Source organism: Geotrypetes seraphini, chromosome 3 (genome assembly GCF_902459505.1).
Source record: "Geotrypetes seraphini chromosome 3, aGeoSer1.1, whole genome shotgun sequence".
In the NCBI taxonomy this organism is placed as follows: Eukaryota; Metazoa; Chordata; class Amphibia; order Gymnophiona; family Dermophiidae; genus Geotrypetes; species Geotrypetes seraphini.
The window spans coordinates 221,218,078-221,243,390 of record NC_047086.1 but is presented as its reverse complement, the minus strand read 5'-3'; the positions used below and the strand labels follow the sequence as shown (position 1 = coordinate 221,243,390).

Below are 25,313 nucleotides of genomic sequence, written 5' to 3'. Positions count from 1 at the left end.
TATCCAAGGGAGCGAGGACAAGGCAGTTGGAACACCACAGAACCAGGTTCAACCAAGCCTGGTTTCAGGACAACGTCCCTTCCTCAGGAACCCATAATTCAAAGAATCAATGGCAGACCTCAAGATGAGCTGGTGGGAGGGAGTTTCTGTGGCAATCTTTTTTTGGAGCTTGTCGTGTTGGATTACAAGCATGCTTCTGGAACGAATTATGCTCGCAAACCAAGGTTTGACTGTATTTTCAAGTGGAGTGGCATCTTAGAAAGAACATTCAAATTGGAATTGTGATGCCTGATTGGGACCAGTGGCATAGCAAGGGTGAGAGGTGGCGCCTGGGAAGGTGTTACCCCTCCCCCGCCCTTGTCTCCGCCCTCATTCCTTCCACAATCTCCCCTGCCGCACATGCGCCCCCTTTCCCCGCACCTCTAGTTGTTCACTGCCGCAAGTAACAACGTCAACGTGCTCCTTGCGACCCTATCGGCTCTCCCTCTAATGTCACTCTCTATGCACAGTACCCAGAAGTGACGTCAGCGGGAGAGACGATGCGGTCACAATTGTAGGAATGCCCCACAATAAACACACACACTCAGGCTTAGAGTCGAGAGGAGACGCTTCAAATGAATGGTCTCTCCCTCTTTTTATTGAGAATCATATCTCCATTAATTACTTAGTTAATGCTCTACAAGGTTATGATGTCATAATGCATTTACAGTGAGGATTAAACCATTGTTTATCTATATCATGTGTCTTAAGGCTACTATCTCACATGACATATGAATACATAATAACAGTTACAATAAAGTGAATCCCAATGTGTACATTTCTGATATGTCTCAAATCTTACTAAGGTTATAATGCATGCTTCTTAAGCTCTCTTGATTAGCCTTGCTCAGGCAAAATCTGATTGTTGCCCATATAAGGGATGCTTAAACAAGATAAGAGAAAAAGGGTAAATGTATGGTCAGGTTAATATATGGCAAGGGAGGAGGGAATGCCTCAGCCTTCTGCTCAAGGTGCAATGTCCTTGCTTAGAATGTATACGTGGCAGGAGGGAGAGGAAATGAGAAACAGGGCCTCAGAACCAAACCCAGGCCTAGATCCACATACAGGCACAGATCTGCACACAGGGCCTAGGTCGGTGTGCCGACCTGGCCTGCGCTCAGAACTGCCTGCGTGTGGACCCCGCCAGTGTTCTGATGCCCTGGATCAGAACTTATCAGATCTCCATCCCTACACGCGATGAGCACGTTGACATAGTTACTGTCGGCAGTGAACAATTAGAGGTACGGGGAAGGGAAGGGGGAGCACGCGTGTGGCAAGGGGAAGAGTGGGAAGAGGCAGGGGGTGACCCCTCTTCTCAAAAAAGCTCATTGGCTTCCACTTGTCCGCAGAATCTCCTATAAAATAGCATTATTAACATTCAAAATATTAACAACTAAAGCCCCATCATTCCTAGAAAAGTATATTATTCCACATATTCCTACTAGAAGTCTGGGATCAGAGGACAAAAACCTTCTAGTAATTCTATCGCTTAATATAATAAATACAAGACAAGATACAATCTTTGCGGTTACAGCACCCAGAATATGGAACTCTTTACCATCATTTATTAAGAAAGAAAAATTGCTAAGTAAATTTAAAGGACTGTTAAAATGTTGGTTGTATAAAGATGCTTTTGAGACCTAATCGTCGGATTTTTTTTTACCCCGTTCACTGCAGAAACTCGCGTTTCCTTTGTCTTAGGTTATGAGAAATTTTTTTTAAAAACCCACAAAAAAAACCTCAACTTTTAATTTCCTTTTTACTTTTTATTATACTTTTAAAATTTTTACCCTCCTTTTGTACTTACCTTTCATGTTTTCTTTGCCATGTTTATTGTAGTTCTCCCCACTTCCCCTATGTATAAGTCCGTAATGTTCGTGTGTTTATTGTAGTTAATAACTAAGACCCTGTTTTTAATTGTAAATCGCTTTGAATTTATGATATTGCAAAACATAAAAATTTTAATAAAACTTGAAACTTGAGAGGAAGGGAAGGAGTGCTGGTGCCCCATCAACATGGCACCCGGGTTGGACCGCTCTCCCATCCCCCACTGATTGGAACATCTCAAGTTGCACTCTTCTAAAATGCATTGAGGAATGTATGTTTATGCGCTGGGAAAATGCTCGTGTACCTGATTGCAAAATCGCTTAGATAACCTTGTTAGGCGGTATATAAAATCCTAATAAAACTTGAAACTTGTTATAGAGCTCAATGAGCAACCTTTGGTCCCCGCACCAGGCACTCACTGACGACCAGTGGTCTCAAACTTGCGGCCTGGAGACCACATGCGGCCCGCCAGGTCCTATTTTGAGGCCCTCGGTATGTTTATCATAATCACAAAAATAAAATAAACAGTTTCTTGATCCTATGTCTCTTTAGCAATAAATGACACTATTATTATTAAGACTTAGCCAAAAGGAAAGATTTATAAACTATAAAGAGTTTTACCTCATGCAAAATTGTCATTTCTTTCATAAGACATTGACTATTTTTTTTCTGAGGCCCTCCAAGTACCTCCAAATCCAAAATGTGGCCCTGCAAAGGGTTTGAGTTTGGGACCGCTGCTGCTAGCAGCACCATCAACACTGCTGTCATAGTTGCCGAGTTCATCCATTTTGTACACTGTCCTGTGAGTCTGTGAAGCTGGATCTGCCTGTGAGTGTTTGCGAGCTGAATTTGTGCACTCACTGTCCTGTGAGAGTTTGTGGGCTGGACCTGGGCACTGTCCTGTGAGATCGTCTGTGGGGCTGGGCTTGCCAGGCGTGTGATCTGGGAGTGAGCTGTTTGGATGATGTTAGCAGTAAGAGGTCCCAGTTCTCTCAGTCTTCTTGCAGTCCGCAGGGAAGCAGCTACCTTGCATGTCGCTTTCGAATTCCAGTGTGTTCCTGCTAAACGAGGTAACAGCCTGGGTCAGGGTATATTTGCCTGTGCCATGTCGCCCTGCTGGAGGCATGGGCTTCAGCTATTCTCAGTAGAGCAGGCTGTGCTATCGGGGGACTCTTGAAAGAAGGTTCAGACTTGTTTAAATTCAGTCCCTGCCTTCATTAAAGACTGCTGATTAATTTTCAGTTCCTAATTCAGAATTCAGGTATGAGGGGGGGGGGGGTTAAAGAATTTGTGGGGAGGAAGAGAACTTGGTTACCTTTAATATGAAGAGATGATTTTGAGTTGAAGAAAGTCAAGTTGGATGTTTCTTTTGTATATATATTTTTTATTATTATCTTCTCTTTTCCTGGGTAGTACTGCAAATCTCTGCCTGAGAGCTCTTCACAGAAGTTTTCCTTACAGTGTCATTCCCTACAGTACCTCCTGCAGGGAATGGAAGAGCCTGCAGGGGCTCTGAGCTTCCCCTTCCCCTCCCTCTCCCCCACCTCCTAGACAGTGCAATCCCCTCTTTGCAGCTATTCTTGAAGCAGATTAGACTGGAGAAGGCCATGAAGCTGAAGTCTCTATGAATATTTCATTAGTCTGCATTCTGAACTGCCAGAATAGGGCTGGGCCATTTTCTCCTTACTTAGCAAGTTAAAGTCCTGCAAAAGTGCTGGGTGAGCTATTTGAAGACATCCAAGCATTGTAACCACAACCTGCTCTGATGAGCACTGAATTCTAAAGTCCTGCGGAGAAAAAGACAGTTTCGAGGAGATGCGCCTTAAGCTCCTCCATCCTACAACAGAGAAGGGTGAGAGGAAAGGCCCAGGAGAGGCTCATGTGGAACAGGATTCATTAGCATTCATCTCTCTTAGAAACAGGTTTGGTTTTGTTAATAAAATGAAAGATCTGGCGCAAACATTTCAAGAGCTCTCGGGAAAAGGCGTATCCGGATAGCAAACTGGGCTGGTCAATAACTGGCCTGACAGGGTGGTGAGGCTTTGGGAAGGAGACATGCCTTTTCCCAAGAAAAGCTTGAAGGGTATCACGTCCCACTCTCAGCCTTTCCTTTCTGCTGAAACACAGAGAAAAATATATCCTGAGCTTTTGCAATCTCAATAACACATTCTCCAGTTTGTTACTATAAGCCATTAATATGGTTATAGTGCACTTAGCCTTCTGTGGGTCCATTATTTCAACCACACAAAGACAGAGAGAGGGAGGGAGGGAGGAAGAGCGGAGGGAGGGATGAGGCAAAGAAGGGGGAGAGAATGTGTGAAAGCCAGAGAGCAGCACAGATACAGAGACTGAGAGAGAGAGAGGGAGGATTTGAAGCTGCCTTGGGTCGGAGGAGCCTTTGAGAGCACAGCCCTGAACCTTCTATGTCTTTTTCTGACTCCAGTGCTACATTTCTCCTCAACGAGGTAACCATTTCACAATTGCTATGTGGCAGGGGTTTGTAATGTCTCAGGAACCGCATCCTTCTTTATTGCCGTGCACTGAGGCTTTGATTTTGTTTACTGTGATTCAAAAAGCTCTTCCCTTTCCGTACCAAAAAAAAAGATATTAAGCAGACAGCAGCAAATTGTATGGGAGCTGAGAAAGACTGGAGGAGGACAAGAAGGGAAAGCAGGCAGAGTATAAAGGATACAGATGAAAAGAGCCCCGGAAAATGAAGCAGACGGTTGAGGGGAGAAATCTGCTCCAAGCACAGGAATTGAACCAGGGAAGACAAAAAAAGGAGTCAAGCCAAGGAGTGATGGATGGAGATATAGTGAGAAAGACTGGCAGAAAGTGAAGGAGGGAGACATAGGAAGAGATGAGTTAAATGGGAGAAAGGGGAGGGGGGAGGGGGAGAAACAGGGACAAAAACAGAAATGACTGATTGTTTGGAAAGGTGCCTATTAAGATTGGGTTATAAAGGGTTTTGCTGTGGAGAGGATTATTTCAGAAACTTTCCTCCAATGGTTATCTCTGGTATCTGGCCCCAGGAACAAGGCCAGTCCAGGAGATCAGCTCATTTTCCTCTGGTTTTCCAGTATTCCCCTTCCTACCACATCCCACCATCGGTACATTTCTCTGCCAGAGGTGGAGGGAGGCGAGGAAGACTGGTCCCTGTCATCATGACAACACCGCTTCACTAATCAGCCATCGAAAGTCATTCTGTCACAGTCACAGTCATCACCCTCTCCCCTTCCTCCTCCCTTAGGCTGTCACAAACAATTTGTCAGCTCAGCTAATACCCTGGTTTCCATTTAATCATTCGCCATTTCAGATCTTGAGGCCAGTTACAATTTAGGAGCAGTTTACAGTTCACTGGCCCAGAGAGCTTAGAATCTAAGGGCTAGATTTGTTAATGTAGGAACACACAAGAACATACAACGCTATATGTTAATGTGTCCTAAAAACGTGTGTATGCATAATAATACACACCACCATGTGTTAATGTGGCTTCCGTTACCAAAACCTCTGGTGGATGTGAATAAAAGAGTAATCTGTGTGTTACCATTTTCCCCTATACTCAATTACAGATTCAGTTCTTCCTCCTGATGAAGCAAATTGTGAAACACGAACTTGTGTTGAGGAAGAGGGAGAGGGAGAGATGACATTTTGTATATGTCCATTGGACTGAATGTGTTGAACTTGGAGACTGGGAGTTTATCGAACTCATATATTTTTTTAGTATATTTTAAAAATTCTTCACTTTGGAATTGTGTACCTGGAGAAGTCACAGACACTGGTACTTTGTTGTACTGGATTTTTATATCTCCATCTTCTTTCCTGCCTCCTATAATACAAGATAAGTAATACTTTATTCATAGTTCAAGGTGGTAGGCAGGGGTGCTATGATGGTTGTGATTACACCACTGCCAGTGAAGGATGGTATTAATCTTGAATTGAGGACTATTTTCACATTTTGGGGGGTTATTTATTTATTTTTTTAAGTGTTTGATCTTCTAATTGCCAGTTAATGCGTTTTAAAGCATATGTGAATGCACAATAAAACACAACAAGTCATGTTTAGGATGGATCTATTTCTAAGTTTGCACCTGAAGCAATGAAGGGTGAAATGGCTGGCCTAAGGTCAGAAGAAACATCAGTGAAACTTGAACCTGGGTCCTCTAGTTTTCACTTTGGTGCTCTAAACTTAATGTCACTCCTCCAGCATCTTGTGGAACAATAGAGAAAGGAGTCTACAGTATGTGAGATGGGGTCAAGAAAGGGGTGGGAATAAGGTCAAATGGGCATATAGTAGGCTTGGCCGAGGACAGAAGTTTTGCGGTTTCTTCCTCTGTGATTTCAGAGAAGGAAGAAAAGTTGGCAGGAGCTGAGGAAGGGTCAAAAGGTTGGGACAAGGCAAGGGGAGGTGGGTCAGGAGTAGGAAGGATGTGCAGGTTCCACGTGAGATGTTAGGGTGAAGGAAGAAGGGATGTTGGAGTTGGAAGGTCAGAAGAACGGATGGTGGAAAGTGGAGAAGGATATGACTTTGCAGCAAATTCAAGGGCAATCTTGTGAACCATGTAAGAGAACCAGCCGTCATTTGGGGAGAGATATAAGAAGGGGTCGGAGGAGGGGGTGCTTTGAGGAGGGAGTTCAGCATGGTAAAGAGATGGTTGGGGTTGGAAGAATGGGAGTTAGTTAACTGGATGTAGTAGTTTTACTTGGCCAGCATGAGAGCAGAATTAAAGGAAGTCAGCATAAATTTAAAGTGAAGGAAATCAGCATGTGTACAAAATTTAAGCCAAAGGTGCTCAGCAGAGTGGGTACAGGAATATAAGTATCAGGTACTTGGAGTAAGCCAAGGCTGAAGTTTGGTATACCTGTCAGAGCGGGGAATGGGGGCAGCAAGAATGTCTAGTGCAGATGAGAGAATAGAGTTGTACAACGAGACAGCCTCATCAACAGACTTGGATAACATAGTAGTGGTGAGGAGAGGTGAAACAGTGGTGGCTAGTGTGGAAGGATCAAGGGCATGAAGATTTTGAAACCTGTTGGTCATGACTGGGGTTGGCTTGGGGGCAGGTTGAGTAATTGTGAAAGTTATGATGATCTGAGAGACAAGGAGCAATGAGGTGGAGAAGTTAGAGAGGAAGCAGTTTGGAGAAGAAGACAAGATCAAGAAAGTGGCCATGCCAGTGAGTAGGGGTAGTAGAGCACAGATGGAGGTCAAATGAGGAGGTTATGGCAAGAAACTTAGAAGCATAAGTGTTGGAGGGATCATCAGTGTAACATAGTAACATAGTCCATCCAGTCTGCCCAACCTGATTCAATCTAAATTTTTTCTTCTTAGCTATTTCTGGGCAAGAATCCAAAGCTCTACCTGGTACTGTGCTTGGGTTCCTACTTCCAAAATCTCCGTTAAAACCTACTCCATCCCATCTACACCCTCCCAGCCATTGAAGCCCTCCCCAGCTCATCCGCCACCAAACGGCCGTACACAGACACAGACCGTGCAAGTCTGCCCAGTACTGGCCTTAGTTCAATATTTAATATTATTTTCTGATTCCAGATCCTCTGTGTTCATCCCACGCTTCTTTGAACTCAGTCACAGTTTTACTCTCCCACCACCTCTCTTGAAAGCGCATTCCAGGCATCCACCACCCTCTCCGTAAAGTAGAATTTCCTAACATTGCCTTTGAATCTACCACCCCTCAACCTCAAATTATGTCCTCTGGTTTTACCATTTTCCTTTCTCTGGAAAAGATTATGTTCTATGTTAATATCCTTCAAGTATTTGAACGTCTGAATCATATCTCCCCTGTCTCTCCTTTCCTCTAGGGTATACATATTCAGGGCTTCCAGTCTCTCCTCATATGTCTTCTGGCGCAAGCTTCCTATCATTTTCGCCGCCCTCCTCTGGACCGCTTCAAGTCTTCTTATGTTCTTTGCCAGATACAGCCTCCAAAACTGAACACAATACTCCAAGTGGGGCCTTACCAATGACCTGTACAGGGGCATCAATACCTTCTTCCTTCTATTGGCTATGCCTCTCTTTATACAGCCCAGCATCCTTCTGGCAGCAGCCACCGCCTTGTCACACTGTTTTTTCGCCATTAGATCTTCGGACACTATCACCCCAAGGTCCCTCTTCCCATCCGTGCATATCAGCTTTTCACCTCCCAGCATATACGATTCCTTCCAATTATTAATCCTCAAATGCATTACTCTGCATTTCTTTGCATTGAATTTTAGTTGCCAGGCATTAGACCATTCCTCTAACTTTTGCAGATCCTTTTTCATATTTTCCACTCCCTCTTCGGTGTCTACTCTGTTACAAATCTTGGTATTATCTGCAAAAAGGCACACTTTTCCTTCTAACCCTTCAGCAATGTCACTCACAAACATATTGAACAGGATCGGCCCCAGCACCGAACCCTGAGGGACTCCACTACTCACCTTTCCTTCCTCCGAGTGACTTCCATTAACTGCCACCCTCTGGCGTCTGTCCGACAGCCAGTTTCTAACCCAGTTCACCAATTTGGGGCCTAACTTCAGCCCTTCAAGTTTGTTCAACAGCCTCCTATGAGGAACCGTATCAAAGGCTTTGCTGAAATCTAAGTAAATTACATCTAGCATATGTCCTCGATCCAGCTCTCTGGTCACCCAATCAAAAAATTCAATCAGGTTCGTTTGGCACGATTTACCTTTTGTAAAGCCATGTTGCCTCGGATCCTGTAACCCATTAGATTTAAGGAAGTACACTATCCTTTCTTTCAGCAACACTTCCATTATTTTTCCAACAACTGAAGTGAGGTTCACCGGCCTGTAGTTTCCTGCTTCATCCCTGTGACCACTTTTGTGAATAGGGACCACATCCGCTCTCCTACAATCCGCCAGGAACCACTCCTGTCTCCAGAGATTTATTGAACAAGTCTTTAACAGGACTCGCCAGAACCTCTCTGAGCTCCCTTAGTATCCTGGAATGGATCTCGTCTGGTCCCATCACTTTGTCCACATTCAGTTTTTCAATTGCTCATAAACACTCTCCTCCGTGAACGGGGTAGAATCTACTCCATTTTCTCATGTAACTTTGCCAGACAATCTCGGTCCTTCTCCAGGATTTTCTTCTGTGAACACAGAACAGAAGTATTTGTTTAGCACATTTGCTTTTTCCTCATCACTCTCCACATATCGGTTCCCAGCATCTTTTAGTTTAGCAATTCCATTTTTCACCTTCTTCCTTTCACTAATATATCTGAAAAAATTTTTGTTTCCCTTTTTTACATTTTTAGCCAATTGTTCTTCCACCTGTGTGAATGTTAAAATCCCCAAGGAGAGAGGGAGAAGATTAATCAAGGAAGATGGAAAGCCAGGGGTCAAACTTGGTGAGAATGGAGGAAGAGCATTTATCAGGGTGATGATATATGACCACTATCCGGAAAGGTAGAGGAGTGAATAACCATATGGAGTAGACTTCAAATGAGGAAGGGCGATGCAATTGGAGTGGGGGAAGAGGCTGAAATCTGCAAGAAAGAGAGAGAAGAATCCCAACACCTCTGCCTCGACCAGTAGGGCATGGTGTATGAGAGAAGTGGTAGCCCCCATGTGAGAGGGCAGCAGCTGCAGTGGAGTACTCGGGGCAAATCCATGTCTCAGAGCAAGCAGGTGGAAGGAATGGGAGATGAAGAAGTCATGAATATAAGGTAGTTTGTTAGAGGCAGAGTGAAAATTCTATTGGGTGCCTGAGAGAGGGAGTGAGGAATAGGAAGGGGAGGAATAGGAATAAGGTTGGGACAGTTGCACATGTGGTAAAACATAGGGTGTGAAGGGCCAGGGTTGGGATTGACATCCCCTGAGGTGATCAGAAGAAGAAGTAAGAGAGTGTGCCGAAGCAAAAGGGAATTGTGATGGCAATGACGAAGACAGGAAGTGCTCAAAGAGAAAAGAGATGGATGAATGGAAGGGAGAGAATGTTTCAGCTTGAGAATAAGATAGATGACAAGATGGCTGGTGAGGGGATATGAAAAGGAGAAGGATAGTGAGGACTATTGGGATGGAGTGGAAGGGGATAGGGAGTAAGAGTGGGGAAAGTGAGTATGAAAAGCAGAAAGTGAATTGGAGTTATAAGGAAAGGAATAGAGAAGAAAATGGATGGGGGGGGAGGCACGCCAGACTCGTGCCACCCACAGAGGGCTTTGTTTAAATATGTAGCAAGGTTTGTGAGGTCTCCTGACTACTTGATCGAGAGGGGCTACAGCTAGGCAGTAGTTAGGCACTAGTCTAAGGCTGCAGGAGACGAGGTTACAGGCAGCAAGAGAGAAGAGGGGGCTGCAGAGGTTGGTTTGTAGTTACACCTGAGTGCTTGATTGGGAGTGGCTAGAGCAAGGCAGTAGTTAGGCACTATTTTGAGGCTGAAGGAGGTGGGGTTGCCCTCTCTCCAACCCCCCCCCCCCGAGGGTGCTTCTCTCTCTCTCTCCCTTCTTCTGACCTCCCCCCAGGTGCTTCTCCCTCCTTTCCTCCAACCCCCTCCTGAGGTTGCTTTTCTCTCTATATCTGTCCAGAACCTCCCTCCCTCCCTCGTGGGTCCTTCTCTTTTTATCCCTCTCTCCTTCACCCCCCTCCACCCCCATGTGTTGGTGCTTTTGTCTTTCCCTTCCCCCGCTTTCCTCCTCACGGAAATTGAATCTGTGCGCTAGCTAGCAGCAGCAACAAGGTGAGCCTTCCTTGAAAGCCACATCTCCGAAGTGACTTCCTGTTTCCGTCTAGGCGGGACACTCCAAAGAGAAGGTTTCTGGGAGCGGCTGACGGCAGCAGGCTCACCTCGCTGCTGCTGCTGCTGGATGGCCTGAAGATTCAATTTCAGCTGAGCGGGAAGAGTTATGTGAGAGAAAGGGCAGACAATTTAGGGCTGCAGCAACATGATACATTCTCCATGGATAGAGGAGAAAACCGTCCGGACACCCGGACAGTCTTCTGAAAAGAGGACATGTCTGGTAAATCCGGACACCTGGTAACCCTACTCAAAACATCAAAAATAGTGGTTCAGGTTTGCAAAGGGGGAGTGCTGCGATGATTTACTTTCATATTTTCCTGCTATCTGTGCTCTGCTTGCTGGGATCCTGGAGTGATGGAGGGGCAGGAGTCCTATTACATGTCAGAAACTGATGAATCATGCCTACAGTGACACTTATTTTTGCTTCTGTAGAGAAAGATACTCTTACGCTCTGGCACTGGTGCATAAAAGCCTAGAAATCTCTTTAACTGAATAGCATACCATATCTATTCTTATCAGAGATAAAGAAAACTGCTGAAGAACTCATGAAAGATGGTTGAGCTTGGACCAATTAATTTTACAGATGCTTCTTTTCAGGCTAGGCCTCTTAGACACTGAAGCGAAGTGTTAACCCCAGATCCAGAGTTAGGGAGTGCAACCATGGTAATTACAATATAAAAGGTAACAAAAACTAATGTCACAGCTATATTTCAATTGCTACCAAGCCAAGCAGTGGAAAGAACCTACAACCCTTAGATCCCCATGCCAAGGGGGCCCCAGGCTTGCCTGAAGCTGAAGGCGACACAACCCTTCCCAAATTTCTGCCCTGTGACCCAGCATGAGGCCTAGATGAACTAAACAGGGTCAGTAAGACCACGAGGGTCCGCTGCGGTCCAATTTTCAGCCGATTCCAAAAAAGCGACCGATGCTCAAACATGCATGCAAATGATTTGAGCAGAGGTTCGTCGTAATCCCTGTCCAATCCCACCGATGAATCGATGTGATAACGACTCTCATACATTCACAGAGCCGGGAGGGGAAGCCTGAACAGCTGAGAGGCAGGAGCCCCAAATCAGCCTCCTGCCACTCAGCTGTTTGGGGCAGGAAACCTTTTAACTTTTTTTTTTTAATGGACACAGATGCTGTGTGTGTTACCCACACACAATATCTGTCCCCATTTTTAAAAAAGCCATGCCAAATTCCCCTCCTGACCACAGCCATCACACCCCTCCCTCCTTGATGACAACTATGAGTCCCCAACCTCCCCCCCTCCCCCGGATGACGTCCGTCCCGCATCAGCGATGCATCCAGAGAGAGACAGGAGGGATGCCCACTCCTTCCTGCCTCAGCAATCCTGCTGTGCATCCAGGCCACCTGGACATCCGCCCTAGCACTCCCCCCTTCCAACTCTTCGTCCGGCCTAACACTCCAAGGGGCTTAAGGTATCCAGGCCAATCAGGACCTTAGGCACCTCCCCGGTGCACCCCAGGATGCACCAGAAAGGGGAAGGCCCACCATTTCGAAGAGGCAAGCCTGCTGGCAAGAGGGAGTGGGCATCCCTCTTGCTGGCTTTTACAACGAGGTATGGAGGAGGGGCTATGGGGTTGCTTGAACTTGTGGGGGGGGGGTTCTGAGCTGACCCCCAGCCCACCACGGTTGTCTTTTGGAGTTTTGTTAGTGGGGTGGTGAGAGGGGGGATCTTCATGTAGGGCGAGGTGGGTGTCGGGGGGGGGGGGGTCCAGCTGACCCAGATGCACAATGGGGTTGCTGAGGCAGGAGGGAATGGGTATCCCTCCTGTCTCTATGGGTGCATCACTGTCACGGGGGCAGCCGTCATTGTCGTGGAGTTCAGAGACCTGCAGTTGGCGTCGAGGAGGGGGAGATGACTCGTTATTAGGGGCGGAGACTCGGTTTATATATTTCTTTTTAATGGGGCAGATATTGTATGTGTGTAACACACACACAGCATCTGTGCTCATTAAAAGAAAAGGTATATTAATTTCAGGGCTGAACTATCTATAGGAAAGGTAACTGAATGGTCTTGACTAGTTGCTTTTTATTTTCGGATCGCTAAAAGCAATCACTTTTTTTGGTGCATTGTGAAGCCATTTTAGAGCATCAATCATTCTGTTAGTTTACATGGCATTTCAATATTAATGATCTTATTTGGATTAGAAGATTAGTGGTCATGCAGAAAACCATGTGGTGAGCAAATTCCCCTATAAGAGCCTCCGGAAGAGCGTTCCAGTTTTCCACCACTCTCTGAGTGAAGAAGAACTTCCTTAGTTTGTACGGAATCTATCCCCTTTTAACTTTAGAGAGTGTCCTCCCGTTCTCTCTATCTTGGAGAGGGTGAACAACTTGTCTTTATCTACTAACTTTATTCCCTTCATTATCTTGAATGTTTCCATCATGTCCCCTCTCAGTCTCCTCTTTTCAAGGGAGAAGAGGCCCAGTTTTTAAGCATCAGGGTGACACTGTCATATTTATGTGCCAAATATATCAATCTTGCTGCCATGTTTTGAATCATTTGTAATTTAAAAAAAAAAAAAATATATATATATATATATATTTATGACAGTCTACGTAACAACATTGCAGTAGTCCAGTTGGGACAATAAACTCTACCACTAGCTGTAAAGTAAGATAATGCCCAAGTCTCCTTAATTTCCTCAATAACAAAAAAGATCTTTTTGAATGCATTTATCTGTAGTACAGGAGAATACTATTTTTAAAAAATTCCCTGAATGAGCATGTTGCCGATTTATTTTCAAGGGTCCTTCTATAAAAAATTGAATAGTATACTCAGGAAATTTATTTGGCTGGGTAAAACTGCTAGAATTGCTTTAGTATCCTTGCAAAAACCAATTGCGGAAGGCAGGGTAAATTTTCCCCAATGTCTACAGATACCATCAAGCTTTCATAATGCGACATGGTATGTATTGGACCCTACCTGAGGTCTTGGAGCAACTTCCGGATTGGTTTTATTTAGAATGGCAACTCCTGTCCCCAATGAGATTGTGCCATATTTTAAGTATCAAGTTACCTAGGATTTATAAGGACAATAGAATTTTATTCTCCACATGGCATACATTAAAATTTATTAATAACTTGACACCTATTAAGATTCATCAATCCACGTGTCAGTCCTTGTGATTGAACTCCAAGATTCAAATTGGCGAGTGTAAGATCCTCTGGAAGCACTGGCTGCAGGCAGGTATACGCACACTGGATGATGTGTTATCAGATGGAAAGCTGCTTGACTTTTCATGACTGCAACAAACATTTGGCATTGCAAAGTCTCAAGTATATAAATGGTTGTAGTTGAAGCAGGGGTTCCCTGAATGGCGTAATTTAAAAACTCAGTATAACTTGCCGGGTCTATGCTTCCAGACAGATTTGCTGGGGCATCAGGCAGCCAAGTGGTATAAATTAATATCTGAATTTTTGAATAAGAAACCAAAAACTAGTCTTAAAGACATTTGGAGCATTGAGATAAAGCAGCATATTTCTGCATCTCAATGGCCAAGTATTTGGACTTGGAGGATGAGATGTACAGCATCAGCAACTATGAGACAGGCATGTTTTTTTTTTTTGTTACATAGAAGTTTTTGGAACCCTGTTAGATTACAAAAATTACATAGTTCCAAGTCTAATAGATGCTGGCACTGTCACCTTGAAGCAGGGACATTAGATCATTTGTTATTCTATTGTCCCTTGATACTTAAATTCTGGAGATCTATATGGGGGTCAAATAAATGCGATATTAGAAACCTCGCTGTTGTTATCATATGATCTAGTGTTGTTTGGAACTCTTTTATTATCCAAGAATCCAATTGATATACATAAGAATAAATTATTCCTTACCATGACAGGAGTTGCAATGCAACTTATCACGAAGAATTGGGATAGGCTAAATTACAATTTCTGATGGGAATCTTTATGCCAAGTTTATAAATTTGAACGTACACATACAACACAATTGGGACACTACTGTAATTTAAAAAAAATTTGGGACCCATTAACAAAATTTTGTTTGACTTGATCATTAGTATTACCCTTTAGTTTCTCTATGAGTGTTGAACACATCCAGGAAGGGGGGAGGGGGTGGTGGTAATATATACTTATTATTATATTTGAATGCAATGAGTGCTGTTTATTGAAATATTTGTTCATTATCTGTTGCACTTTATGTTGGCTTGAAAAGGAATAAAGAATATTTTTTTTTAAATTCTCAGAATTTTGAAATCTAGCAGGAAGTATATTGATATTTTAGGGTGCAGCCTTTTATAGGTATTTTATAGGAACTCTAAGTACTTTCTCTTCATCTTAATTAATCTTACTTATTGCATTTCTTCTGTTTCTACTGTAAACCGCTTAGAACCTCACGGTACAGCGGTATATAAGAAATAAATTATTATTATTATTGCTACTGTCTTGAATTCTGGCCATTAGTGCTGCTTTGTTAGGGCAGTTTTTCTATATAGGTCTGGAATGTGTTTCTTTTTTGCTGTTCTGTAAAGTCTGTGAATTAATCATAGTCCTTAGATGGTAGTAGAGGGCTGGGTGGTGAAGGGTGCAACAGCAGGTTTGGCATGGCATACTGGAAAGGGCATGGAGCAGGGTATGTGTCAGGTTTTTCTTTGGCACAAAGTTGGCAATCCTAATGGTTAGGGATATATTAAGCAGAAAGTTCTGGGTAAAAAAAATTGATAAGTACAAAATTAATTTGAAATCAAAATCAGTAAGCTAGTTCCATAAGAACAAGTTCAATGTAATTGGATTTTATGCCTGAAATTACTAGGCAATTAGGTAGGCAAGGATTTTTTTCATGATGTGGACTAGAAGGAATGGATGTGTATTACTGTATTTTATGTGAATTTCTTTTCTTTCCTTTTTCTGAATCTTTCTTGTAAAGAATTCTATAAATGTTTAATAAATAAAACCCAACACTAAAAAATAAGCTATACTGGGTCAGATCAATGCTCTATCTAGCCCAGTATCCTGTTTCCAGTGTCCAATCCAAGTCACAAGTACCTAACAGAAACCCAAATAGTAGCTTCATTTCATGCTACTGATCCCAGGGCAAGCAATAGTTTCCCCCATGTCTGTCTCAATAACAGACTATGAACTTTTCCTCCAGGAATTTGCCTAAACCTTTTTTTTAACCCATCTATGTTAACTGCTCTTACTGGCAATGCGTTCCAGAGCTTAACTATTCTCTGAGTGAAAAAATATTTCCTCCTATTGGTTTTAAAAGTCTTGTAATTTCATCAAGTGGACCCTAGTCTTTGTAATTTTGGACCGAGAAAAAAAAATTGATTCTCTTGTACTTGTTCTATACCAGTCAGGATTTTGTAGACTTGAGTCATATCTCACCTCAACCGTCTCTTTTCCAAACTGAAGAGCCCTAACCTCTTTTGCCATTCCCCTTTATTATCTTGGCTGCTCTTCTTTGAACTTTTTCTAATTCTGCTATATTTTTTTGAGATACAGTGACCAGAACTGAATGCAATACTCAAGATGAGGTCACATCATGGAGCAATAGAGAGGTCTTATAATATTCTTAGTCCTATTTACCACCCACCACGAGCACAAGGGGGCACTCGGAGAAATTGAAAGGGGACAGGTTTAGAACAAACGCTAGGAAGTTCTTCTTCACTCAGAGGGTGGTGGATACATGGAACGCGCTTCCAGAGGCTGTTGTAGACAAGAAAACATTAAATGGTTTCAAAGAAGGTTTGGATAGATTCCTAGAAGAAAAAGGGATTGAGGGGTATAGATAGGTATAGACCATTGCTCAGGCAATGGGCCTGATGGGCCGCCGCGGGAGCGGACCGCTGGGCAGGATGGACCTATGGTCTGCCTCAGCAGAGGCAACTTCTTATGTTCTTAATTCCTAGCCTTTTGTTTGCTTTTTTGGTCTACTGCATCTATGTTGATAAGTATGGATGTGTGAATTACAAGCCCATATATGGAAAGAATGATTATACTCTATTTAAATAATGTTTACAGTCTTTGGTAGCTTATGCTCAAGTTTAGACCTCACTAGTGTTACTAACCATCACAGCAAACAATCTAATCCTAAGATTAAATCAACATCCATTAGCAAATAATTTTTGATTAACTATAAAAGATACAAAAATCAGGGTAAAAATGAGGGTAAAATAATTATTTTTCAATTAAAAATCAAAAACCATACAAAATGATTTTAAATTGTTATTTCAAGTCACTTGATTTGAAATCATACCCAATAGTGGCCGCCAGTGCAAGTTTTATTATTGGTTTTATGTTTTCTGCATCTAGTGCTATTAATTTAACAGTATGTTGTTGTATCCGCACTATAGAAATGTTAAATAGTAGTAGTACAAAGGGAGGGTGTGGAACTACACAAAAGTGAACCTGAGACATAAGGGGTCAAGAAGATCAGGCCAAGACTAGATCACAAACTACAGAGAGATAGAGAAATGTCTCGGGTAGTGCCTCGGTTGTCCAGCAGAGGGCGCTCTTTCCCTGTGAACTGGGACAGCCCTATTGATAGACTGGTGGAGAGCCGCGGACTTATGGAGTTTCCCTTCCCCCCCCCCCCAACACTTTTCTGGGAGGGAGAAGAAAACCGAAAAGGTGACCAGGCGACCCTGTTTGTAACAGCCCCGATTCCCGGCAGCGGAGATGCGATCAGCAACAGGGAGCGAGGAAGCCCAGACATCTGCCATGCCTTCTTCCTCTTGCTAATCCCAGCGCACGATTCCCCGCCAGCTTTTGCTTACTATTTCTCGTGGCCCCCTTCCCTCTCTCTGCCTCTCACTTTCTCAGCATCTGGCGGCTCCAGCTGTGCAGCCTCAGACTCCGGGCATGCCTCTGCCAATCAGAGCCTCGGCTGCCTGCGTGTGACTGCCAGAGAGGAAGGTGGGTGGATGCTATTGTTCCTTAGCTCTGATGCTTAAGCAAAGAGGAAAAGCTGCTTTCCTACCCAGCCAGCTTCCAGGGTGTGACCACAAGCGTTGCACCTCCAGCTGGACCTCTGGGCTTCTCCTCCCCTCCGCCATCAGGAGGGTCTCTCCGCCCAGATCTTCATTTTTTTTAGATTATGTACGACGATCCCTATCTCCATGGATTCGAAGATTCCGAGGTGGTAAGTGGGAAGACATCAGACTCATTGGTTTCTATACTTGTCTCATTTAAGGCTCTGTGTTTTGAAAACCTGTTAGCAGATTCCAAGTACTCCCATCTGTTTTGAATTTTTTTTTTTTTTTTTTTAAATTTAGTCTGCTTATACAGTATTTCTTTTGCATTGAGGTAGGGGGAAGCAGAGAGGGTGTATAATAGGATAAATTAATATCTCACACACATATAGATAGATGTAGAGATGGACATAGCTATAAATAGATCTTTTTTTTATTGGTCAGTGGCACTTCCCTCCTATTAAGTGTATCTGAGGACAATTATGCAGACAGGCTACAGGGCATCCTGCAGAACTAGCAGTTTGGAATTGTTTGTATAATAAGTGAGATGTGAAGTTCACACCCGCTGATGGTTAATTCTCACCTCCCAGAATCTGATGATGACGGGAGAATGGGCAGAAGTATGTGCCAGGTACCCTTAGCCAGTGTGCGGTGATCGCCGTCAGAATGGCTGCTCGGTGGGCAGAAGCAGGCTAACTGTGGACTCATGTCCAGGACCGCAGCCAATTCCATGAAATAAATTAGATTTCTGAAGCTAGATCAGTGTCGACTATTCTGTAAACTCTATGTGACAGGAAAAAGAAATCTTGCTTCCTGTTCCCCCACCCCCATCCAACTTGCTCCTGTACATATCAGAAAGAAGCCCTTTTCTCCCTTTGCAGGATCGGCACCTGGAAGTCTTTATGCATAGGCCTATTCGGGATAGCGAGATCCTCTCTGCTCTTGTTGAGCTCATGGCAAAGGCTATATACTACAGCACACGTTATATTGTTCTAGCTGCCAACTTTCCTTCGTAGTTCTCTCAATGTCCATTCAAAAGATGAAGTGCAGGCCAAAGTCCACCAACAGAAGTTGAACACGAAGAACCTAGGATGGGGTGTGGGATAAAAATTGGATAACTTCACTTTAATCGCTTCCATCACTCTCTAGGCCTGGCGATGTACCTTGATGAGATCCAGAGAACCACAAATGTATGTAAAGTTTAGAAAGCACAGTCTTAGTATTTCCAAGAAGTGGGGGGAGGGGACGCTTTGTGAAACAAACAAAAAAGTTCTTGCCTAGAGTCTCCAAATATAGAACTAGGGAGACGATTTGCAGAAAACCACATGGTAGAGCTGTATTTCGGTTGCTTAGTGTGTGGCTTCTACCACAAAATTAACTTAAAAATATACCATGGTAATGATAAGCATGCGTTAAAAATATTGCAGTAATCTATAGTTCATTGCTGAAATGACTCCCTCCTATCAGTTTGTGAGTGACGATTGGCTCAAGCACGGACAGGAAGAGGGATGTTGAAAAGATCTGCATAGGCCTCAAAGTCTTTAGTAGTCTAGTGGACTCTAACCCAATCTGATCCTTCCAAAAATGATGGTTCCCCCCACCGCCCTGCAGAAAATCCCGGGTGTCTAGCAGCACCTTCCACCCTTCTGAACTCCCAGACTCCCCCCGCATACCTTCGAGAGGTAGGAGTGATACCTATTTGCTCCTGCCTCCATGCCACCATTTTGGAAAATGCTGGCACCTGACCTTGTGTGATGCATCTTGGGATGCTGCGCCATATTGGGGTCAGTCTGCCACATCAGGGAATTTGATGAGCTAGATAGAGACTATCAAATAAGAGAAAATTCCCTGATGTGGCAGATTGACCCCAAGCAGGGAATACCAGCTGAGGTTAAATGCTGCCTTTTCCAAGATGGCAGCATGGAGCCAGGAGTGAGTGGGCATCACTCCTGCCTTTTGAAGGTAAGCAGGGGGATGCAGTCAAGGTGATGGAAGTGCTGCTAGAAACCAGTGAATTGGGGGGGGGAGTTGGAAGGTGGGAAGAGAGACATCTTAGGGGAGGGATCAGAGTACCAAAATATTTTGGATGATTAGAGGGATGGGGTGCTGAAAGTTTTGGGAGAGATTGAGGAATCAGGGGTCTGTGGGACATAGAGGGGGCTTTTAGCAGAGAGCAGGAGAGTCCGGGAGCAGGCAAGAGAGATCTGGGCTGGGCCCTGACAGCAGTGACAGGAGGCTGCTTCTCCTGTCACTACTATCAGGGTGTGCGCATGAGCGGGGATCGCTTTGGCCGTGGGTAGGGGGCGTGCTAACGATCGTCCCCACTTGCGCGCAGGCCTTTACTGAATTAGTTGGCCGGCATGCAATTGGAAACGGATCATGTATGGTTTGGAGGTATAGTGAATCCTGCCCTTGGAGGCCTAGTGATGCCTAAGTGAACCACACCTATTCTCTGCCCCTAGCCACGTCTACTTTTCAGAGAGGCGTCATTAGGCACGGGAGGGCACCTCAGCTTAGGTGTGGCTAGGCATCCTAAGAATTCAGTGCCAAACTCTTAATTGTTAATTTAAATGATTTTTGATTGAAAACTGACACTAAACTAAACTAAACCTTAGGTTTGTATACCGCACCATCTCCACAGTCGTAGAGCTTGGCACGGTTTACAGGAATTGGGATGAGAAAGGAACTCCAAGGAAAGGATGAAGATCGGAGGAAAGAAGAATGTTTAGAGGACTAGGATATCAAAGAAGGAGGGAGTGTTACATTTTTGAGAATAGCCAGATTTTCAGATGTTTACGGAATAGTTGGAGAGAGCTCAGGTTCTGAAGAGGGGAGGTAAGGTTGTTCCAGAGCTCGGTGAATCTGAAGGGGAGGGTCACTTACCATAGCAATTTAAAAAAAAAAATTGTACATGGATTCCGGTGCCTAATGTAGGGTTACCAGACATCTGGATTTACTCAAATATGTCTCATCCGCACATGTTCAGAGGCCCTCCCAGATCCAGCCATGAGCTCAAGAGATTTGTGTGGGGGCGGGACCACATGTCTGTTGTTACTTTGCGAAATCTGGTAACCTTATCTGGGTTCATAGACAGTGGAGCGCAAGACGTCAGCGCGCTGACAATCCAGCGCCGACAATTTGGCGCAAGACAGAAGCGCGCGGGGGAAAAAGTAATTTTTAAAGAGCTCCGATGGGGGGTTTGGGGTGGCAACCCCCCCACTTTATTGGTTAGTGTTCACACTGCTGTTGGAGGGGGGTTCGGGGGGTTGGAAACCTCCATTATAGCGAAAACAGAACTTTTTCTGATTTTGGGGGGGAAAAGTTCTGTTTTCTCTTTAAACCCGCGGGCTCGCACTGCAGGGAAGGCGGCAGAGAGCAGGAAGATCGGGGCGAGCAGGCAGGACACACGGGGCAATGCAGGGCTTCTATGGAACTGGAGTGTCGGAAAGACATTTTCAACTGGTCTCCAGCAGTCGCTTCTTGGGTTGAGTGGCCAGCCCAGTCGGATCCGAAATTTTGTGTAGTGAATTGGGTCGCTGTCCAATGTGCATGTGTTTCACCTCATTTGCATGCACAGATTTGAAGCGGATCGCAGGAGAGGTAAGTGAATCAGGCCGGATGGAAATTTGATAGTAAAGGGGTCACAAACTGATCGGTACACGATCAGTTTGCTTTGTGAATCTAGCCCCAAATTAGGTGCCGGTAAATTAATATATCGGCACCTACCTCAAGGAGAGCAGGTTGATTCTTCCATCAATTAATAGGGCCAGAAGGGAGTCAACGAGAAATAAGGCGTTTTATTTTATTGCTCTGCAATTATGGAATAATTTACCATGGGAATTGAGGTTAGAAGTTTAAAGCATTTAAGACTACGCTGAAAACTTTCTATTTCTGTGAAGCATTCAGGCATGATTCGGTTTTGTCAGAACTACCGTAATTTATATATATTAGTGGAAATAGGCCTTTCAGTGAGAATCCTGTAATATGGAACAGGAAGTTTAGGGCTTTGTATGTGGGGATGAATGTGGATTTATCTTTTGCTTGTATTTGTATAGGTCTGTCCTATTTTAAAATGGAGTTCTTTTCTATATATTAGATATTTGTAAACCACTTGGACCTGTCGTAAGAACAAAGCGGTATAACAAGTTTTAATAAAACATAAAACAAAGCACACCTGGGCAGGATTCTATAAGTGCCATCTAGTGGCTGGTTTGATAACCACACTGACTGCTGCTTACAATGTAGGTGTTGCTAGGCACAGTTTGCAGAATCTCGCGCTTAGAGCGTGCAGTACACCAGGCAGTTAACTATTACCCCCCCCCCCCCATTCCTCACCTCCCCAATGCACACAGTGAGAATTTTACCACCAGGTCTGAGGCAACACAGGGCAGAAAGTAGGCAGTACAGGAAAGACAGAGGGTGGGACGTATGGAATCCATAGTAGATTAACAGAAATAAGATTATCCAGGTAAGAACCTAATCTTTCAGTTACATGTTCTCCGGATTTCTTACATGTGGTGACTTACCAAAGCAGTGGCTGACGTCTAGGGAGGGACAGAAGAGCCTGCCTGCAAGACTGAGGACCCAATAACGGTGTCCTCCTGAATCACAACATTCATTCTGTAAAATCTGGAAAGGTATGAAGAATAGACCAAGTAGCTTCCTGACAGATCTCTGCGGGAGGATCTGCCTGAGAGTCCACCCAGGAAGAGGCAACAATCCTGGTTGAGTGCACCTTGAAACTAGTGGCTGCTTCTTGCATACGAATCCGTCTAGCAATAGAGGCCTTAGATGCTGGTCTGCCAAGCCGGGAGTGACTGGTTAGGACAATCAGGTGAAAGACACTTGTCCTTTCCAAGTTCTGGAGCAAAGCTCTGCAGATGTTCAATTTCTTCAAACTCTATCTTGTTTGTCAGACTCTGTGGCCTGAAAAGCAGGCAGAGGAACCTCCTGATTAATGTGGAAATTCGACACCACCTTTGGGAGAAAGGAGGACACAGCACAGAGAGCGATGCCCTCATCTGTGATTCTGAGGAAAGGTTCTCTGCAGGAAATCACCTGCAGCTCCGAGATTCGCCGTGCTGAATCAATCACCACCAGAAACACAGTCTTAACTGTGAGGTCCAAAAGAGACGCATCCTTGAGGGGTTTACATGGAGCCTTAGAGAGACCCTTCAGAACAATGTTAAGGTTCCAGGTCGGAAAGGTACATATGAGAATTGAGTGATACTGCACCGTTCATGGAAGAAAGTGTTTATGAGCAACTTGAAAAACTGAAGGTAGACAAAGCCATGGGATCAGATGGGATCCACCCAGAATATTGAGGGAGCTCAGGGAAGTTCTGGCGGGTCCTGTTAAAGATTCGTTTAATAAATCCTTGGGAGAGGTTCTGTGGAATTGGAGAAGAGCAGATGTGGTCACAAAAGTGGTGACAGAAGAAGTGGGAAACTACACGCTGGTTAGTCTCACTTCGGTAAGTAGTGGAAGCATTGATGGAGGAAAGGATAGTGAATTTTGTAGAATCCAATGGGTTACAAGATCCGAGGTGACATGGTTTTACGAAAAGTAAATTGTGCAAAACAAATCTTATTGAATTCTTTGACTGGGCGACCAGCTAATTGTTAAGGATGTGTGCTTGCTGTAATTTACTTAGGCCCTCTTTTACAAAGGTGGGTTAAGCATTTTAGCGCATGCTAAATCAATGCATGCGCTAATCGCTAATGCGGCCATAGGATAACATGCACGCGTTAGCATTTAGCATGTGATTAGTGTGCGTTAATATTTACCGTGCGCTAAAAAGCATAGCGCACCTTAGTAAAAGAGGAGGTTAGATTTCAGCAAAGCCTTTGACATGGTTCCTCATAGGAGGCTCTTGAATAAATTTGACAGGCTAAAGTTGGACACAAAGTGATGAATTGTATTAGAAACTGGTTGACAGACAGATGTCAGAGCGTGGTGGTTTAATGAAATTCACTAGGAGGAAGGAAACGTGAGTAGTGGAGTGCTTAAAGATTGGTGCTTGGGCTGATTTCTTATTTTTATATTGTTATTAATGACTAAGTCTGGCTTTGTAATTTTTTTGTAATTCACTGTATATTGTCACGGGCAGGGCAGTGCTATGCCATCTGAAACGCCCGTGTGCCCTAAGCAGACCCAGAAAGGGACCTGTATTCCTTGCCCAGAAGGTGCCAGGGCATCCCAAACCCCCGAGAATGACAGGGATGTGGGTAAAAGCAAAAACTCTCAAATTGACAGGAGAGAGGTTAGCTGTCAAACCAGACCTTGGGTTGCAGTTTCCCAGGGGAAGGAAAAGAGAGCAGCACCAGGGTCCCTGGAGATTAATGGCCATGCTAAATACACGGATGAAGCACCTGTGAGGAAAAATAAGCCTTATCAGGGTGTGCCCCGCTACACAGAGGAGAATGGAGAGAGACAGGAGAGAGGAACCCAAACCCAAGCAGCAGGCTTGCCAGAGGGAGGACTTGGACAAAAGCTCCAGCCTTCAGGAGAAGGCAGACATAGAAATTCTGGATGCTGCTGAGAACAATGGGGAGTCCTTCTTAGAAGAGCTCCAGCCTATGGATGTGACTCCTGAGTGGGCAAGTAATCCCCAGAATGGGGTCGGAGAGGAAGTAGCCATGGAAGTGCTGGTGGCCAAGCAAAAAGGTTGGGAACTACAGAAACTGTAAATGCTTTTCTTTAAACTTTAAAAGTGAACTGGCTACTGTTTGTGTACTGTGAAGGCTTGCTGTGGTTGTCACCTAGAGTGGGGGATGGGATAGAAGCACTGATATCCCTGCAGTACTGGCTTAGGGGAAATGTTCCAGCTGTGTGATTACTGCTAACTCAGTTTGCTTTAACCTGAATCATTATCTGATAAAGCCCTTAAGGACTAGTGCTGTGCATAAAGCCTAAGAAGGAGTTAGGCAATGTAGCTTTTGTTTTTGTTTGTTTGGAATAAGCACTAATGCCTGTCCCGGGAAGAGACCTGAGCGAGAGATTTGTAAAGCTCTGCATTCAGCAGAGAGAACTGAAAGACCTCTGCTAAACTGTTCCAGTTTGCCCTAGAGACAAGGTTGTTTTGTTGTTGGTTTTCTCACAAAATGTTTGAGTTTCAAAGTGATTATTTTGTCATGATTGAAGCTGAAGATGATTATTTTGAATTGTAAATGATTGCGGGCACTCCCCACAGCACTGTTTGAGGTCAAGTTCTGATTTTTTGTGGCAAGAGAAATAAAGAAATCGCTGAATATAAGCCTTTGACCATTTTGACCAGGGATCTCAAAGTCCCTCCTTGAGGGCCACAATCCGTCGGGTTTTCAGGATTTCCCCAATGAATATGCATTAAAAGCAGTGCATGCACATAGATCTCATGCATATTCATTGGGGAAATCCTGAAAACCCGACTGGATTGCAGCCCTCAAGGATGGACTTTGAGACCCCTGATTTTGACTATTATTTTGAGGCTCGTGGGAATGAGTAACCACGTGTCTGGCCAACCGTCCAGAAGTCTGACTTTGGTACCAGGAAAGATGATAGAGGCGCTGATAAAGGACCGCATCATTGATCACCTTGACGGACACAATCTGATGAGGACCAGCCAGCACGACTTCAGCAAAGGAAGATCTTGCTTGACAAACTTACAGCACTTCTCCTATAGGCAGATAGACAAGGGTGATCCGGTTGACATCATTTATCTAGATTTTCAGAAGGCTTTCGACAAGGTC

The 25,313-nt window shown here is 44.2% G+C and overlaps 1 protein-coding gene across 3 annotated transcripts in view; it reads left to right on the top strand.

Moving 5' to 3' along the window:
* Nucleotides 1–2,821: 2,821 nt before the first annotated feature.
* The window catches only part of CACNB3 (calcium voltage-gated channel auxiliary subunit beta 3), a 144,985-nt gene continuing 122,493 nt past the window's right edge, over nucleotides 2,822–25,313 (top strand). Inside the window, exon 1 of one of the 3 annotated variants that reach the window (XM_033938798.1) lies at nucleotides 2,822–2,936. In XM_033938798.1, the coding sequence (XP_033794689.1) occupies nucleotides 2,898–2,936 (39 nt within the window). In that variant the 5' untranslated portion in view covers nucleotides 2,822–2,897. Of the gene's footprint in view, nucleotides 2,937–4,230; nucleotides 4,332–17,634; nucleotides 17,757–25,313 lie in introns of those variants that run through there. The other 2 variants (XM_033938797.1, XM_033938796.1) reach the window with 2 other exon arrangements.